The sequence below is a fragment of the Bombina bombina genome, chromosome 3 (assembly GCF_027579735.1).
Source record: "Bombina bombina isolate aBomBom1 chromosome 3, aBomBom1.pri, whole genome shotgun sequence".
NCBI lineage: Eukaryota > Metazoa > Chordata > Amphibia > Anura > Bombinatoridae > Bombina > Bombina bombina.
The window spans coordinates 349,658,327-349,678,662 of NC_069501.1; the positions used below are offsets into that span (position 1 = coordinate 349,658,327).

The 20,336-nt window shown below is 34.9% G+C and overlaps 1 protein-coding gene across 3 annotated transcripts in view; it reads right to left on the bottom strand.

The window, feature by feature from the left end:
* Positions 1–3,880: 3,880 nt before the first annotated feature.
* MID1 (midline 1) overlaps positions 3,881–20,336 on the bottom strand; it is a 297,353-nt gene continuing 280,897 nt past the window's right edge. For all 3 annotated transcript variants that reach the window (XM_053706462.1, XM_053706460.1, XM_053706461.1), the window contains 2 exons: positions 9,637–9,844; positions 3,881–7,547 (listed from right to left, as the gene is read on the bottom strand). In XM_053706462.1, coding sequence (XP_053562437.1) covers positions 7,199–7,547; positions 9,637–9,844 — 557 coding nt within the window. In that variant the 3' untranslated portion in view covers positions 3,881–7,198. The remainder of the gene's footprint in view (positions 7,548–9,636; positions 9,845–20,336) is intronic.

Consider the following 20,336-nt stretch of genomic DNA (forward strand, 5'->3'; position numbering starts at 1 on the left):
TTCCTGAGTGATGCCCCACGGCCTCTTACGGCTTGGGAAGCTCGATGGAAAACGGGTCTTCAGACCTATAAACCCCTCACGGCACACTATCACTGCCTACTGGTTCCCCCCGCGATTCCTAAGACGAGACACATGCTCTCCTGGGAAGCAGAGCTACAAACGGCATACTCCCCTAAGAAATGGACATTGGCCATCGCCAAGACCAAGGCTGCCTTACATTGCACCACGATGTACGAGCTCTACTTTAAAATGCTTACTAGGTGGCATCTGGTCCCAACCAGACTGCAGACCCTCTATCCTAATCACCCCCCCTCCTGTTGGAGAAACTGTGGTGGCATTGGCACCCCTCTACACACCTGGTGGACTTGTCCCAACCTAAAGACACTCTGGGATAAGACCAGTAAGATCTGTTGTTTGATGGGTCTTCCAGAGATAAAGGACCCCGGAATGGCTCTTCTACACTTGGATTTGGAGAAGGTGCCTCCGCACCGGAGAACCCTTCTTATTTACATACTCACCTCAGTTAAAATGGCAATTGCCAGGAATTGGAAAAAAGTGCACCCTCCAAAATGGCAGAGTGTATTGGAATACTTGAATTATGTCAAGTCCATGGAAGACTATGTCTACAGAGTCCGGCGCAAGTCGGAAACTTTCTGTCTTGTCTGGGAACCCTGGGAAGCTTACCTTCAGAGTCTCAGAGCTAAATCTTAGGATTCCCTGCCCATTAGTGTCACTGGCCCCTGATACGGGTCCAGGACGGTCTGTCCACCCTTCCAACCCCCCCTCCACCCCCCCCTCCATTAAATGAGCCCCTCCCCCCCTCCCCTCCCCCCTCATCTGAATATCCTCTCCCCCCTCATAGGGGGTACTTCAGCCCGCGATAGCGCAAGGATGATTGAGTCCTGATTTCACTTCTTTGGAGCGGTGGCCCTTGCATCCGCTCTACTGCTTATACAGGCAATACCCACATAACAACCAGCTACTAGCGTAACTCCGCTTTTAAAAAAAAGCAGTTAAAAAAGGCGGAAAAAACGCCAAAACCTTAACCTACCAACTGACAACGATTCTCTTAACCGGTAATCGCTCCTACTCACTCCTCATTTCACCTCCCACTCGGGTATAGTTTGACCTTTAGACCTGTTAGGAATGGAGGTGAAAACCTGGTTATATTATGCAGTATCTATGTCATTTCAATGTAAAGTGAGATACCATTCTTGTGATTTCTGTGTTTACTTCATATTTGTAACGTTTGAAAGAATTGTGATAACCTATGCAAATAATAAAAAAGATTTAATAAAAAAAATAAAAAAATAAAAATAAAAAAAAAATAAATGAAGTGTCATTAGAAAGCCTGTTGCTAGTCATTCCCACTGCAAGTTAGGCTAAAAAAAATTTATGCATACAGTATTATCCCAGTGAAGTACCATTCCCCAGAATACTGAAATGTAAATATACATACATGACAGCCTGATACCAGTTGCTACTACTGCATTTAAGGCTGAACTTACATTATATCGGTATTGGCAGTATTTTCTCAGTCAATTCCATTCCTCAGAAAATAATATGCTGCTACATACCTCATTGCAGGTGAACCTGCCCGCTGTCCCCTGATCTGAAGTTTACCTCACTCCTCAGATGGCCCGAGAACAGCAAAATGATCTTAACTACGCCGGCTAAAATCATACAAAAACTCAGGTAGATTCTTCTTCAAATTCTACCTGAGAAGGAACAACACACTCCGGTGCTGTTTTAAAATAACAAACTTTTGATTGAAGATATAAAAACTAAGTATAATCACCACAGTCCTCTCACACATCCTATCTATTAGTTGGGTGCAAGAGAATGACTGGGTGTGACGTAGAGGGGAGGAGCTATATAGCAGCTCTGCTGGGTGATCCTCTTGCACTTCCTGTTGGGGAGGAGTTAATATCCCAGAAGTAATGATGACCCGTGGACTGACCACACTTAACAGGAGAAACTAAAACTAACACCTCACTTTAGCATGTCTTCCTAGTATAACACAGGCAAAGAGACTGACTAGAGGTGGAAGGGAAGGGAGGGGCTATATATACAGCTCTGCTGTGGTGCTCTTTGCCACTTCCTGTTAGCAGGAGGTTAATATCCCATAAGTAAGGATGAAATCCGTGGACTCGTCATATCTTTGTAAAAGAAATTGCATTACCTATCTGAATCATAAAATTTTAATTTTGACTTGAGTGTCCCTTTAATTCCATTTTCCATCCCCCTGAATCACATGACAGCCATCAGTCAATCACAAAATTCATTTTGATAATGTTAGTGAAATATTAAGTTGTTAAAATTGTGTTCTCTATCTGAATCATGAAAATTTAATTTTGACTTTAGTGTTCCTTTAAATTGTATGCTTTTATCTGAATCATTAAAGAACAATTTGGGGTGGTAGCGGATGGTGTGTTTAGGGTTAATAATGTGCAAGTATATTGAGGTGGGGGCCTCAAGAGCTAATTGGGAAATTAGTGGTCTGTCAGATTGTAAAATTCCCCAATATTTAGGGTCAACACTAATATAGGTTACAGGGCGTATTGCAGCAACAGTGAGGAAGTATTTACTGGGTGGTCATTTTAACCATCCTGAAGGAGCCAGTATTATTGAATGACACAAATAGCACAGTCACTAAAATACCCTAGGGATTATGATTTTTCAGTAATAAACTAGCCAGTGTTCATATATTGCTGTAAAGGTTATTATTGAATTTTGTTTCTATTTTTTTACTTTGTTGGGATCAAGACTGTTATGTTTTGAATTTTTCAACATACAAGCGGTACACTGATGAGACAGATCAGTTGTTTATTTTTAATTAAAGGGACATTAAACATTAAATAAATGCTAGATAGAATGATGCATTCAAAGAAAAGATTAGACTGAGAATAACATGTAGATGTAATTTTAAAAATGTCATTAGTTGTTTAAATAGTGACAAAATAAGTGTTAAGTTTTAGTGTCTATAAAACAATGGGAGCTGCCATGTTGTAACTTAGGTTACCTTCTCTGCTGTGACCAATTAGGGACAGTTATAAATAGTTCACTTGAGTGTGCAGCCAATGGCAGTGTGGGATATAACAGTGTTCTGCACTTCCATTTCTAATAGGAACTGAAAAGCTCACAAGTTCAGAATGGAATTACAGGAAAAGGGGACAAAACAAATAATGAAAGTATATTGCATAGTTTTATTTATTTATGTGATTTATCATTTTATATTACCATCTCAAAGGATTTAATGTCCCTTTAAACACCTTTAAAAATGCTTTTGAATAAAGAAGTACTGAACTAACTTGCTTCAAATGTACAAACCTACTATAATGATGTAGTCATTATATAATGTAAACATGTAGCTTTTTAAGGGGAACAAAAAATTGCAATTATAGTTCAGAAGTTAATGTTTAATTTATGTATATGCTATATGTAAACTATTCTCTTATGTTTCTCACGGTACACAAGTTTTTTTTTAAAAAAAACAGATAAGATTCATACATAACAATTATGAGTTAAAAAAATTTAGGCTTTTCACTGGGGTAAAAAACAATGATATATATATTTTGTTTAAAAATATAATACTCTAAAAAAAGTAATTCTTGCACTTTTGTCTCACAAAATATTGACTAAATTAAAATTGCCTTTAAAGTACCATCAAGTATTATATTATTCTATGGAGATAATTTGGTAACCAAATGAACAATCAGATATATAAGGAAACTTCATTGAATAAGTAACAGACTACGAAGAAACCATACAGTAATTTGGTGAATCTTGACTAGTTACATAAAATAGTGCCATCTTGCTAAAATAATAGAAATGACTGGAATGAATATATTTATAAATTAAAAAAAGCCAAAGACATGGATTTTAAAATAAAACTTTGATTTAATATACAGGCTTCTTAAAATACAAAGTAGCAAAAACAGAGTTGTAAAATTACTTTGTTTACAGAAGAGTCCAACATTGAATTAAGAAAAACAAACCAATGTCTCTGATCTTCCCTAAAACCGCAATAAAACATAACTAAATGTTCAACATTAGTGCCGCTCTACTGGATGGGACACTAAATACTTCATAACTGAAATTTCCATAAAACGGATAAACATTTGTTTCCCTGGGAATTCTTCAGTGATTTGAAATCTGTGTTGATTTGAAAACATGCCTTTGCTCCCAGAAGCACTTGTGTCTTTGTTGCTTCAATTGCAGCTGAAAAGTCTTTCAGAACTCTCCATTCAATTATTATATTATTCAGTCAATATAAATTATTATTTCCAAAGGTCAACTTAATTTTCTTGTTCAGTCTATGCCACAAAAAGTCATTTCCATGCCAAGAGCATTACTGAACAATATTCCATTGTAGGCCACGTATCCCAATTGTTGCTGAGGTACATTTTTTTCCATGTGCTCTGAAATGACTTATTTGAGTTAATCTGTGTGTCATCACTGTTATTCCATTTAAAAACTAGGAGCATTAGTTTTATAACATTTTCCAGTATCTCAACTGCATTAAAATAATGCATTATATAAAGAAATGTCTCTCTTAACAACTGGAAATTTGTCACAGATTAATGTGCAAAGATGAGAAATGTCAAGAAATAGATTTCTGTAAAGATATCTGAAATATTTTTTTAATTACCAGCAGTTAAAAGAATAAAAGAAAAAACAGAAATTAAATTGGTTTGCCATAAAATATGACACATCCTGCTTGTGTTTTTTTATTGTAGTGGTACTATAAATAAGGCAAATTGTAGTACTTCTGTACCTGGGTAGTCAACTTACAAGAATTCTGAAGCTCTTTCCCTTTATCCTAAAGCCTATATTTTAACAAAGTGCATTAAATTTTTTTTTTTACAGACACAAAAAGAAATCTATGGCTGAGGCGCCCATTTTACAAAGCCTGTATCTATTTAATCATCATAAAAACGCTATAAAAATGTCCATTATTAACTAGCAACAAACATCCCTTTTCTTAGCTTTCCAACATTTTTTTGTTTGTTAACAATGATTTTTAAACCTTTACAAACAGTCATATTAATCATTTATACAGACACAGCTATATGCATAAATACTATAGTAAACATAAAGGTCATAACCTATTAAGGTTACATTTTACAGACGCCTCTAACTGTATTTCGTTTTTACTTTAACAGATATGTCTGTATAAATAGAAATGAACATTTTACATAAAGTAATTTGAAAGTGATTAAATGTGTTTAAATATGAGATTTATCTAATGTAGTATTTTACTAATAACTAGTTGTCATTACTAGCTGTAATCTCATTCATGGTCACACATCTTGTTTTCTTATCCGATGCTATTGAAAACTAATGACATCTTAAGATGAACAAATTACACCATGTACTTTTTTCTAATTAAAGTCACACTGTACTCATTTTTTCTTTTGTGTAAAAGAAAAAGCAGCAGGTAAACATGTTAATATATTTTTTTTGTATGACAAATATGTAAAAGCTCAAACTTCAAAGTGAAACTAACAGGAAGTGATACCTATGTATCTACTGCTCACTGGCTGACAGTGATAAGCACAAAGAAGAAAATTGGTTTCGATTTAGGAATATAATTTAAGAAAACAACAACAACAACATTGTAATACAATTTTAAATAATCTCTTTTTCATGGAACAAAAAACCAATTTGAGGATAATTTTCCAATAACATTGAAACTGTAGCGCTTTATTGCACTTTGAGTGTATTTTTATTTACAGTTTCAAATCAAATTTGGTTAAAACAAATGATGTGAGATAGATTAAAAACACTAAATAAGAATCCAATATAAATTGAGGTTTTTAAGCAGGTAGTAAGGTGGACAATCTGGATGTTATCAAATCTGTCACCAGCAATAAGTCCCTAAATGTTTTCTATATGTTTTTTTACCATTACTATTTAAGTAAACTAAATATCTAGTGCCACAAGATTACATTCGTCTGACTGTTAAAGAGGTAACGCGTCAGATCTTCTGGATACTGATCATTACATTATACTTGTCTTTTGTAATCAGTATCTTTTGTATTTAGACAGTTTTTTTTTTAGGATTTGATGATATATTTATGTATATGAGAAATAATAAGCAGAACTTTCCACATTAGTTCAATAATTTTTTGCAAATATGAAGCTCTATAGCAGTTGTTTGAAAGTGGTGTCAGCAACACACGACCACAGGAGAAAGCAATGATAAGGTAGTAAAAAAAAGTTTTTATTTAACTGAGCCAGTCCCCTTGGCAGTGTATTTTTTTTTAGACAAACTGGGCTTTATCAGTCAGGGGAGAAAACTAACTAGCCCAGAGGGCATCTTTTGTGTCCTAGTATACAGACCTCAAGGGTTGTAAATGGATCAAGATTTAAAGGGATAAAAGTTTAAGATTGTTCTATAAAATGTTTAATTATGTGTAGTAAAAAAAAAATAATGTTATATATTTTCATTATTCCACACATCCACTGTTTGTACACTCTAGTGACTGATTTATAGCTGTCCCTAATTAGCCTTATCAAGATTTAGTCAAAAAAACCTAGGTTACAATATGGAGGCACCCGCTGCTTATAGGACTCTAAAACTTTACACTTAGTTTTCTTTCTAATAATTAAATAACAAATGCTGTTTTTAAATATTTGCATATTACTGTGAGGATAATCATTGATTTGAATACATCCTTTTATGTAGCATTTTATTAGAGTGTATTGCCCCTTTAATAATCATCTCTATTCTGAAACAGATGGTTAAATGCAAATTACAAAAATGGATTGGTTTATCTGTGCTCAAATCTGAGTTGAATACCCCTGAACTTAAATAACTTCCTTAGCATAATTAAACTGGAAATGTGGGCATTATTTTTAACAAAAAAATTAGAAAATTAAACGTTTGTATTGTACAGCACATTTCATTAATTTAAGTGTGTGACAATCTCATCAAATAGTGTGCAAAAGCAAAAAAAGTTTAAACATTTCATAAATAATTTAAAACCTTCCTGTAACTGATTTACTAGAAATAAAAATGAAAAAGATCTAAGAATTTATAATCTCATGTGCAAAATGCACTTTGCTGGCTTTTTTCTCCACGACTGGATGGAGGCAGATAAACTAACTTTCTAGGCATCTTTTTTAATGAACTCCAGTTATCCGTAGGCAGTATCCTGCCACTTGCATTGACATAGTGGTTTTCACGTGATAGTCATGGCAGTTGCTCTAGGCAGTCCAAGTGATCTGGGATGGGGAGGCCTGTTAAAATTGTTAAACACTTATTCCACACTGTAAGGGTAGGGCACACGGGCTGTGCAAAGGCAATGTCAAAAGTGTAAAGGTGAACGGAGTTCAAAGCATCGTAAAAAGCCAATGACCCATTGTCATAGTCAAGCAAAATCCCAATACGGCGAAGATGTGGAGAAGGTTCTATAGGAATCTCTTTACTATTATATCTCACTACCCAGTTATTGTTGCAACGGCAAAACACCCAAGAGGCGGTATTCTTTCCAATCCACTCATGTTTTGGTGCAGATTTGTAAGCAATGCCAACAGCATACCTATAAAATAAAAGGGAACAACCAAAACTTAATGTGCATAAGTCAAAAGAAGCAGTATGCAAACAATACATAAATGTAAACTCTAGGACATTCTATTTTCCTAAAATAACACTGTAGATCACTTGAACTTGCATTAAATTATTTAATTTTTGCAACTAAAAAAAACAAGTAAAACACAAAGTTTGGAAAAACCGCAAGCAGACATCTTACAGTTATATGCAGAATTGTGGGCATGTGCTACATTTAATGTTTTATTTATGTATTTATTTATTTCAGTCAGTTAAAGGAACACAACATTTTACTTTCTTGGTTCAGATAGAGCATGTGATTTTAAGAGACTTTTCAATTTATTTCCATTTTAAAATTGTCTGTTTTTTTTGGTATCCTTTCTTTAAAGCATACTTAGGTAGGCTCAGGAACAGCAATGCACCACTGGGAGCAAGGTGGCTATGCACATATGCATCTTGTCATTGCCTCAGTAAATGTGTTCAGCTAGCTCCCAGTAGTGCATTGCTTTAAATTCAACAAATAAATAGTAACTGTGCATTAACATTTGCAGTAATATGTTAAGCTAAAATGTGTTGTAAATCAACAAAATGCATTATGCTGTCATGGGTGCTCATATTTTTAAATACAACTAATGCACATAAATCAGTGAACATCATTTCCAGTCAATAAGTTGCCTATCAATGTGTTATAGAGATTTGTGTGTTAAAAAGACATTGTACTCAATTTCTGTTATTCATATAAAACGGCAACATATTTTCATTAAAAAAAAAAAAAAAAAAAAAAAAAGTTGATTAAATTCCTGTTTAAGCTAGAAAAAAAAAATATGTTTGTGCGCACTGATGCTGCTTTATTAATATTAACTTGTTCATATCTACAAGTCTGACATGGAAAAAAAATTAGCACAGAAAAATACATGAAAATATTATTAGTTTTTATTATTATTATTATTATTATTATTAATAATAATAATAATAATAATAATAATAAAATACATACATATTTAAGTTTTCTCTTTAAAACCTATTTATTTAAAAGGCAATACAAAATGACATGCTCTTATATTCATTAGAGCATGTCATTTTAAGACTATTGACCCTGCACTACTGTGTATTTAACCCCTGCAATGAGGTTAAACACACAGTAGAAATACCACTCAGGACCCGTAGAGTACTGCAGGTCCCAAGTGGAATCTGCTGCTGATTGGATTTAAGTATAATTTATAGGTGATTATGGTATTTGCAATACTATTTGCAGGCTATGAAATTAAAAGGTTTTGCTTGGTATGGTTAAAATAAAAATAAATGGCTTTGGTTATGCCCGATCATCACATTTATGTAATGTTAATTGAACTAGTAAATAAATTCCTGTCAAGGAGCTCTGTCTAGTACAAGCTCAAATGTTTGATGGTGTGCTCCAGCCAATATCCCAACTGACCACAGCCTGATTTCATTGGCTATAGCGGTCTGCTTCTTTCTCTTAGGCTGCGTGTGTAAAAATACACCTCCCAGCAGGTTGTGAACTAGGGGGGATCAATACACCTCGCTCTTTCCTTACTATGGACAAAAGAAAGAAATACCTGCTCTCATCAATAAAAAATAGGGGATTCATTTGTAGTTTTGGCACTTTGAGATCTGTAAGTTGGTTTCCTTTTGAAGTCGTTTTTAACAGCTCTAAGTAATTGTTTTGTTTAGGTGAATTTTACTCACTGTAGCTTCACTATAAATAAAATATGTTTTAACATCTAAATGAAAAAAAAAAATCATATTTGAAGACCAAATTATATGAAAAAGTTAATTAAATGTTGTATTACTTGCCCTATATTCAGATACTGTGGACAGAATAGGTCTCTGTCAAGAAACAATAAAACTTTTTTTTAAGCTAGATTCAATATTTGTCTAGATTTATCTAAAATTCAATATCTTCCAATATTCTATTTAAACATTCCATATTATGCTTGGAAAAGCCAAACACTGGTTATTAAATACTAAAAATGGAGGTCAGGTTCTTGTGGCATAAGTTTATTATAAAATAACACATAGCATGTATGTGGTGTAAATAAAGATGGATATTTAATACATACCAGGTGCTTCCACTTATAACCACTTCCCAGTAATGGCGGCCACTGTCAAGAAACACGTTTCCAGCTACACCATAACTTCCTTGGCTTGTAAAACGCTCTGGAGTGTGGCTTTTCTTGGACGAGCTTTCATCTCTTTCTACTGTGAGGTTATCATGTGACACCTTAAGCTTCCTATGTGCAGATTTAGGGTCTAATTTAAAAGGTTGACCTAAAAAAAAAAAAATTTTTTTTTTTTTTAAAAGATGCATGTAAATATATAAAAATGTAAGACTTTAGCATGCTCATATAACTGCAGTGAACCATAAGAATGAATGAAAGCAATATATCAGGTCATTTAAAGTAACACACGCAACCATTTTTCAGAGCTTAAAGGACAGTCAACTCCAAAAAATGTTATTGTTTAAAAAGATAGATAATACCTTTATTACCCATTCCCCAGTTTTGCATAACCAACACAGTTATATTAATACACTTTTTACCTCTGTGATTACCTTGTATCTAAGCCTCTTCTGACACCCCCCCTTATCACATGACTTTTTATTTATTATCTATTGACTTGCATTTTAGCCAATTAGTGCTGTGTTGTGCACAACTTCACGGGCGTGAGCACAATGTTATCTATATAACCCACTTGGATTAGCAGTCTCTTGTTGTGAAATGTTAATAATAAAGCATGTGATAAGAGGCTGTCTGTAGTGGCTTAGAAACAGGCAGAAATTAAGAGGTTTCAATGTTATAAAGTATATTAATCTAACAATGTTGGTTGTGCAAAGCTGGGGAATGGGTAGTAAAGGCATTAACTATCTATCTTAAACAATAACAATTTTGGTGTCGACTGTCCCTTTAAATGGCCACTTTTTTTCTTTGTTGAATCTAAAACAATACGCTCTATTATGTATTACAGCTTTTGCCTTATTGGAAAACTGATATTTTACACAGAAAAGATCGATCTTGTTTTGTTTTTATGCTTATCCTTCAACGGGATTGTGGGAGGTAATGCTGTAGTATGCCCATTAGACAGTTGTGTCCAAACATGCTCTTCCTGTAATTTAAAAAGTATAAATCCAAAAAGTATTTTACCATGTTTTATTGTTGCTCTCTCGTGCGTGTATTAATGTCCCTTTAACTATGTTCCTTTTTCTTGTTAAACTCACAAGTAGTTCATTTTATCCTTTAAAATGTTTCTTTATATTTTTCTTTAAGATTCTAACTAATCATAAAACCTGAATGCAGAGTCACCATCAACTACCGATCAGCTTAGCTATTGTGACACTACAACAATGCTTAGCCGTAAAACATATAGGGCTAGATTACAAGTGGCGCAGTATTTTTTTTCCGCGATTGTGAAAACTCTGTTAGAGTTATGTCCTTTATATGTATACATATGTATTGATATGTGTATATATGTCTATAAATACATATGAACACACATATAAACATATATACATATATACACACACACACCTTTAGACATGTATATGTATGTATGTCTATGCTAACCTTTGCCTGCCTTTTTTTCTAACACCTGAGACCTTATATCTTTGAGCCCTTTTGAAAAACAGTTAACCAGAGCTCTGAGGTTGCATTAACCAGATGCGCTTTAACTTCAGTTGTTCTCAAACTATCGCGTTTACTTTCAACTTGTATTACGATAGAAAAATCCGACGATAAACACCTTTTTTCTTGCGCGTAACTGTAAGTGCTCCACTCGTAAATACAGCCCACGTCATTTAAAATAACTTCCATTTTGCTTTTAAAAACATATCGGCACTTCATTTTCACATTTACTGAGGATTTTATGGTGCTGAAGACTTTGTAGATAAGAAAATAAGAAAATGCACAACCCATTGCATTTGTTTCCATTACACTTTTTTTTCTTTGAACATTTAATATAAAATCACTGCTGTAAAATTTGCCCCACTGTGACCCTATTAAATACTTGTGTCAGTTCACCTGGTTAGGTTACTTTGACTGTGTACAGTATCTAGAGTCTAATAATATCACACAATTGGGGACTGATGTCTGTTTAATAAATTATTATTAGCGTAAGTAAGAGAGGACGGAAATGAATTAAACCCACGTAAAAGCTCTGATGGTTTAAAAGTACTAGTTGGGTTGTTTGTGTTGGCAGAATCTCATGAAATGTATGGGGTCAAACAATAGGAAACTGTGTGAAAAAGAAACCTCTTAAATGAACTCCTGTTCAGACTTGATGATTCAGCTGCTGCAGCTTTATTAAAAGTTCATGATTCAGATTGAACAGGAAGGTTGTTTGACATTGCATGCTCTCTTATATTATTACATATGCACGCTTTCTGAGGCACCAGCTCCTACTGAGAACATGCAAGAATTCATAGTACATACGTATATGTATTTTGTGATTGGCTGATGGCGTTCACATGATACAGGGGGAAGGAAAATGGAAATAGCTTTGAAATTTGACAGAAAAAAAATCTACTCATTTGAAATTCAGACTAAGTGCTTTTGCATTGTTGTTTGATTATGCATTTGTTGTTTATGCAATTCTACTGTATTTAGTGGACCTTTAAAAAGGTTTAGTACTGACGATTGATGGAGCGCAGAACACAAATCAGACTCTATGGGGCGATTTATTAAAGTGCGAGCGGACATGATACGATGTAGTGTATCATGTTCACTGCACATCAATTTCTCATTGCACAAGCAGTTCTTGTGAACTGCTTGTGCAATTCCGCCCCCTGCAGATTTGCGGCCAATCGGCCGCTAGAAGGGGGAGTCAATCAGCCCGATCTTATAGGATCGGGCGGATTGATGTCCGCGGCCTCAGAGCAGGCAGAAAAGATATGGAGGAGTGGTCTTTAGACCGCTGCTTCATAACTGCTGTTTCCGCACGCGGAAACAGGGACATCAAGCTCCATTCGGAGCATGGTAATTCGGCCCCTATATCTTCATATCTAAAAAATCTAAAGGATGCACAATAAATGCTAAATCATGTTCAATCTGTAAACGTAACCACTGGTTAAAAGTTAGACTGCAATTACAGGTTAAAGGGAAAACAAATTCAGTTGTAAATTATTTAAAGGGACTTTCAATGTGCCTAATTCACCCCTATCTCTGTTATTGTAGGCCTTGCCCTCAACTTAGTGTCAGTGAGAAGGTGGTACAGCTGCTGACAGACTAGACTTTTACTGGAAGACAAGTAAAAAAAGTAGCCAAATGAAAGGCAGGTGCAATAGAAACAATCACCAACCAGTGTTTAACAATTAAAGGGACATAAACCCCAACAATTTTCCTTTATGATTTAGGTATTACATATAATTTTAAATAACTTCCCAGTTTACTTTCATTATCAAATTTCTTTCATTCTCTTGGTATCATTTGTTGAAGGAGCAGCAATGCACTACTGGTTTCTAACTGAACACATGGGTGAGCCAATGACTATCAGTATATATATATACAGGTGGCCCTCGTTTTACAACGGTTCAATTTATACCTTTCAGAATAACAACCTTTTTTTCCAGTCATGTGACTGCTATTGAAAAGCATTGAGAAGCAGTGCATTTATTAAATTAGCCAGTAGGTGGAGCTGTCCGCTTGTGTTGCAGCAAAGCGAAGCAAGCTGAAATTAATCAGTTTAACCAGACCTGAGCTATCGAGCAGATTTCAAAGGAACAAGATCTTCCAGTCTATAAATCAGTCCAGATTGGAATGCATAGAAAGAACTGTTTGCAGAAAAATGCAAGTGAAGTCTGTGTTGTGTGATTATTTTATTAGATTTATAATGCTGTTTAGCAAATGTTTTTGTTCATTTAACTTAGTTTAATTATATATTCTGTGTTGTGTGCTTATTTTATTAGGTTTATAATGCTGTTTAGCATTTAAAGTCTTCATTTCAAAGCTTTAAAAATAATGTATTAGGTGTTACTTTTGACAATTTTGAGAGGGGCCAGGAACCTATCTCCCTCACTTCCCATTGACTTGCATTATAAACTGGGTTTCAATTTACATCGGTTTCGATTTACAACCATTCCTTCTGGAACCTAACCCCGGCGTAAACTGAGGGCTACACATATATATATATATATATATATATATATATATATATATATATATATATATATGCAGCCACCAATCAACAGCTAGAATCTAGGTTCTTTGCAGCACCTGAGCTTTCCTATATAAAAGTTTCAGCAAAGTATAAAAAGAGAAGTAAATTAAATAATAGACGTCAATTGGAAAGTTGTTTAATATTGTATGCTCTGTCTAAATCCTAAATGTCTAATTATGACTTCACTGTCCTTTTAAAATACTGTTTACTGTTTCTTTAAAGGGATATGAAACCCAATATTTTTCATTTGTGATTCAGATAGAGCATGCGATTATAAACAACTTCCTAATTTACTTCTATTATCATTTTTTCTTTGTTTTCTTGGTATCTTTGGTTGGAAAGCAGGGACATATGCTTAAGGGACAGTACACTGTAAAATTGTTTTTATATGAATGTATTTTCAATGACTTGTTATACCACCTGCAGAGTATAACATTTATGAGAAATTGCATTGTCAGGTTTATTTGTGTATATGAAGTTGCTGGTTCTGTGCTTTTAAACCACAGCCTATTACAATGGGTTGAGCTTCAGGTAATATCAGATCTCATTATGTTATCACTTTGTGTACACAGACTTGCTTCCTTATCTTATATTTGTCTAGAAAACTAAAGCTCAATACATAGACAGAACAATGGAAAATTATCATTTTATTACTTAACTATTCTGCAACCCACTGTAAATTTAAATTCTTCTGCTGGCTGTGTTTACTTAGGATATTCAATAGCTGAGACTCCAGTATCAAAAATTTCAGTATAGGTTGGGAAACCACAAGCTAAATCCGCTATTTCAAAGGCCAAAATAGGGGTAAAGGAGCTACTTGTAAACAATTTAATACACTCCAGCAGGTAAAATGGTTCATTGGGAACAATTTAAATGGGAGACATTTTTTGGGTGAACTGTCCCTTTAAAAGCTGGCCCATTTCTGGAGCACTATATGGCAGCAGTTTTGCAAGAATGTTATCCATTTGCACAAGCACCATATTACATCACTGTTTAATAGATACTGTTTCATATATCTTTAAGTTAGGGGGGAGCCTTTGTTATTTTTTTTGCTGTAAAATATTGTACAATTGTGTTTCTTAAACTCCCACGGGGAGGCTAGAGTGCCTGGATCTTACTTACTAGGATGTATACCTGGACTGCTCTTGATTTGCATACGCTGCATTTAACATTGCACAAGCAATAGTTGTATAATGCCGCCCCCTACTCACTGGCAATCAATTGGCCTCTAGCAGGGGCTGTCAATCATCCTGATTGGATCGGGATTACTTCAATCCACCATGTTTTATGTGATGGACAGTTAAAAGTGCATCAGTCTTAAAGGGACACTGAACCCAAATTTTTTCTTTCGTGATTCAGATAGAGCATGCAATTTTAAGCAATTTTATAATTTACTCCTATTATCAAATTTTCTTCATTCTCTTGGTATCTTTATTTGAAAAGCAAGAATGTAAGTTTAGATGCCGACCCATTTTTGGTGAACAAACTGGGTTGTTCTTGCCGATTGGTGGATAAATTCACCCACCAATACACAAGTGCTGTCCAAGGTCTGAACCAAAAATTGCCTGGCTCCTTAGCTTAGATGCCTTCTTTTTCAAATAAAGATAGCATGAAAACGAACCAATCAAGAAAGAGAAACATTGGGTTCAGTGTCCCTTTAAGACTATCAAGGTGCATTTGAAGCAGCAATCGCTGCTTGGTAAATTGAGCCCTTTGTCTTTAGACGCTTCTCTCACCACTGATGTATAGATCTGTCATTTAATAAATGCAACCTATTTTATAAGACTGGTGTAAGTATTATTCTTTACATAAGGTAAATGGTATATAAAGGAAAAGCCTGACACAGATTTAGTCACTGACCCAATATTATAAAAATGGGGCTTTTTCACACTAGTTAAAAAGGAGAAAAATGCATTGCTGTTTTTTTTTTTAAATTAAAAGGCTGTTTCTGCCTTCTTAAAAGGGCGTTTTGTTTTTAAGCTTGTGGGCGTGTCTGTCCACTAATAAAAGGGTGGAGCTTGTACTTATCAGCCAGTGATCAATCTCCCTCTGGGGATCTGTAGTGTGCAAACAAGCATTTACTGCAAGATTCCAATAAATTTAAATGGCTGTAACTTAACCTTTTCCTTTAAACAAATACGTATTTAATGTTCTTTCATATGCAATATACTATGTTATGTTTTATGTTTAGCATGACTTCTAACATTAGGACTAATCATTTCATAATTTGCTAGACATAAGTACTGTAAAAAAATTAAGCAAAATGACATCACTTGTAAATTATACAGAGCTAACTGCACATAAAAAGGAAAAAAATATAGGTCTAGACATTCTATATCTCCACCAACTATAGGAAATTAAGGGGGCTTTATGCAGACACGTCTATAAGCTTGCTAAGATCAAAAGAAATCTCAGAGGGCTTGTTAATAGCAAAATAGCATTCCCATTTTGTATATAATTCTTGAAAGTTCAATCCTAGATTAATCTTGGACATCACCCTGGGATAACAGCAAAATAACATGTTAAGTGAAAGTAAAGCTAGTGTGTTTAGACATGAGAATTACTCTTGTGTATATATATATCATGTGTTGAATTACAAGACATACGTGTGCATTCTTCAACCTGTTAAAAATGGGAATCTAGAATTTATTGGGCTGGAAAGAAATTGAAAATGTAATCAAATAGCAAAGCTTTGTGGTAATGGTATTTTAAGAAAAAACGCTAAATAACTTGAATGTGTATTTTTATTTGAACTTAGTTTATTACATTAGTTAAGTCATAGAAAGCTGTAAATCTGGGTAAAATATTAAGTTAAAGGGACAGTTTACTTGAAAAATGTTATGGTTTAAATAGATAATCTCTTTATTATCCATTCCCCAGTTTTGCATAACCAACATTGTTATATTAATATACGTTTTACCTTGTATCTAAGCCTCTGCAGACTGACCCCATATCTCAGTACTTTTTACAAACTTGTATTTCAGCCCATTAGTACTGGACTCATGCATAACTCCACAGGATTGAGCACAAATCTTATCTATTTGGCACACATGAAGTAGCACTGTCTAGCTGTAAAAAGATAATAAAATGCACTGATATAAGAGGTATCCTTCAAGGGCTTAGAAATCAGCTTATAACCCTACATAGGTTTAGCCTTCAACAAAGAGAACAAAGCAAAGGTGATGATAAAAGTAAATTGTAAAGTTGTTTAAAATTGCCTGCCCTATCTGAATCATGAAAGTTTAATTTTGACTTAACTGTCCCTATAAATTAAGGACAAATAATAGTAACAACGATTTTATTTTAACAGTGGTGAATTTTCAATATTCATTTAGTTTTATACATATGTGGCCAAAAGTATTGATACCCTTGCATGTTAATCAAATAATGCTGAATCCTGAAAGTATTGAACTTTTTCTTATCCATACAATGTGGAATTTTTCTCAATGTATGGAACAAATTCTTGCTTATTATATAAAGATATTGTAAAATTACCTGGACAATACTATTGATACCCTTTAGAAGTTACAATAAAGAATTGTTTTGTAGTGATATTTCAAGCAGACTATTCACTTTTAATTAGGATCACAGGTGCCTTTAATCTTATAATCACTCATTCAGCCAGTTTAAATGGAGAATAGTACTCACTGCAGTTGTGTGGCACGGTGTGTATCACACTTAACATGGAGAGAGAAGGAAAACCAGACAGTTTTCTGAGGAGGTTAGAAGGAAGGTAATAGCCTAGCATAGTCAACATAAAGCCTACGAGACCATATCTAAAAAGCTTGATGGCGGCAAGAGGAAAATTGATCCAATAATGATGAGAAAGATTGTTTAAATGGTGGAGAAAAATCCAAATACAACTTCAAAACAAATTCGAGCCGATGTTGAAGCTCAAGGTGCAACAGTTTCAAGTCAAACCATTAATTGCTCTATGAATAAAAATGGGCTCCATGCTAGAAGACCTAGGAAGACTCCACTTCTAAGAGAGAAACACAAAAAAGCCTGACTGGAGTTTGCCAAAATGCATATTTACAAGCTACAGTCCTTCTGGGAGAATTTCAATTTGACAGACGAAACAAAAGTAGAGTTTTTTGGCAAATCACAACTCCTCCATGTTTTCAGAAGGAAAAAAGAAGCCTGCTAAGAAAACAGAATTTATGCTTACCTGATAAATTACTTTCTCGAACAGTGTGTCCGGTCCACGGCGTCATCCATTACTTGTGGGAAATATTCTCCCCCACAGGGAAAGGCAAGGAGAGCACACAGCAAGAGCTGTCCATATAGCTCCCCCTCTGGCTCCGCCCCCCAGTCATTCGACCGACGGTTAGGAGAAAAAGGAGAAACTATAGGGTGCCGTGGTGACTGTAGTGTATAAATAAATAAAAAAATTCAACCTGATTAGGAAACCAGGGCGGGCCGTGGACCGGACACACTGTTGGAGAAAGTAATTTATCAGGTAAGCATAAATTCTGTTTTCTCCAACATTGGTGTGTCCGGTCCACGGCGTCATCCATTACTTGTGGGAACCAATACCAAAGCTTTAGGACACGGATGAAGGGAGGGAGCAAATCAGGTTACCTAAATGGAAGGCACCACGGCTTGCAAAACCTTTCTCCCAAAAATAGCCTCCGAAGAAGCATAAGTATCAAATTTGTAGAATTTGGCAAAAGTGTGCAGAGAGGACCAAGTCACTGCCTTACATATCTGATCAACAGAAGCCTCGTTCTTGTAGGCCCAAGTGGAAGCCACAGCCCTAGTAGAGTGAGCTGTGATTCGGTCAGGAGGTTGCCGTCCGGCAGTCTCATAAGCCAATCGGATAATGCTTTTCAGCCAGAAAGAGAGAGAGGTAGCAGTAGCTTTTTGACCTCTCCTCTTATCAGAGTAAACGACAAACAAAGATGAGGTTTGTCTAAAATCTTTTGTTGCTTCTAAGTAGAACTTTAAAGCACGAACAACATCTAAATTGTGTAATAAACGTTCCTTCTTTGAAACTGGATTCGGACACAGAAAAGGAACAACTATTTCCTGGTTAATATTCTTGTTGGAAACAATTTTTGGAAGAAAACCAGGCTTAGTACGCAAAACAACCTTATCTGAATGGAAAACCAGATAGGGTGGATTACATTGCAAAGCAGATAATTCAGAAACTCTTCTAGCAGAAGAAATAGCAACCAAAAACAGAACTTTCCAAGATAATAACTTAATATCTATGGAATGTAAAGGTTCAAACGGAACCCCTTGAAGAACTGAAAGAACTAAATTTAGACTCCAAGGAGGAGTCATGGGTCTGTAAACAGGCTTGATTCTAACCAAAGCCTGAACAAAAGCTTGTACATCTGGCACAGCTGCCAGTCGTTTGTGTAACAAGACAGATAAAGCAGAAATCTGTCCTTTTAGAGAACTAGCTGACAACCCTTTATCCAAACCTTCTTGGAGAAAGGAGAGAATCTTTGGAATTTTAATCTTACTCCAGGAGAATCCCTTGGATTCACACCAGCAGATATATTTTTTCCATATTTAAACCACAAACTCCTCACCATCCCCGTGGAGATGCTACTTGTTCAGAGCGGCAAGGAGAATGACTGGGGGGCGGAGCCAGAGGGGGAGCTATATGGACAGCTCTTGCTGTGTGCTCTCCTTGCCTTTCCCTGTGGGGGAGAATATTTCCCACAAGTAATGGATGACGCCGTGGACCGGACACACCAATGTTGGAGAAAAGAACACCATAGCTCAAAAAGCAGCCAAGAATGGATGAGAAGAAAACATTAGACCATTCCAAAGTGACCTAAGAGTCCAGATCTGATTCCTATCGAACAGATGTGGAAAAAGCTGAAACTCGCAGTAGGTAAAAGGCACCAATCAAACCTGAGAGAACTGGAGCAGTTTGCTCAAGAAGAGTGGATCAAAATCCCAGTCAAAAAGTGCAGTAGGTAAAAGGCACCAATCAAACCTGAGAGAACTGGAGCAGTTAGCTCAAGAAGAGTGGGTCAAAATCCCAGTCAAAAAGTGCAGAAATCTTATTCAGAGCTATAGAAAGTGTTTGATTGCAGTTATATTCTCCAAAGGCTGCGATACGAAATATTAGGTTAAGAGTACAGATATTTTGGCTGTATCAATAGTAATGCGGTGCTGCTAGGGATGGGCGAATGTTTCTAAACATTCAAAATTTAAAACAAATTTTTATACATTTGTTCGAATCGAATTTTGAATGTTTACATTCTAACATTCGATTTTCAAATGTTCATTTTAAAATTTTTCGATTACATTAAAAAATATTTGTTCTAATAATAGAATGGTTGGCTTTGTATTATATTTAATATTTGAATTCGATATCTATATTTCACATTCAATTTCGAAATGTAATATTCTAATTCGATTCCAATATATCAAATTTGATTTTGTTATGTAATATTCAAATTCGATTTTAATTTCAAAATAGTATTTCTAAGCTACAATTTTCTTTTGTAATGTAATATTCAAATTAGTTTTTATAATTCAGTTATCTTATAAATATTAGAATTATTTAATATTCAAATTTAAATATTCAAATCAACTTATTCCCTCCCATATGTAAATGTTATAGTTGTTAAAATTTCATTTGACAGGTTTA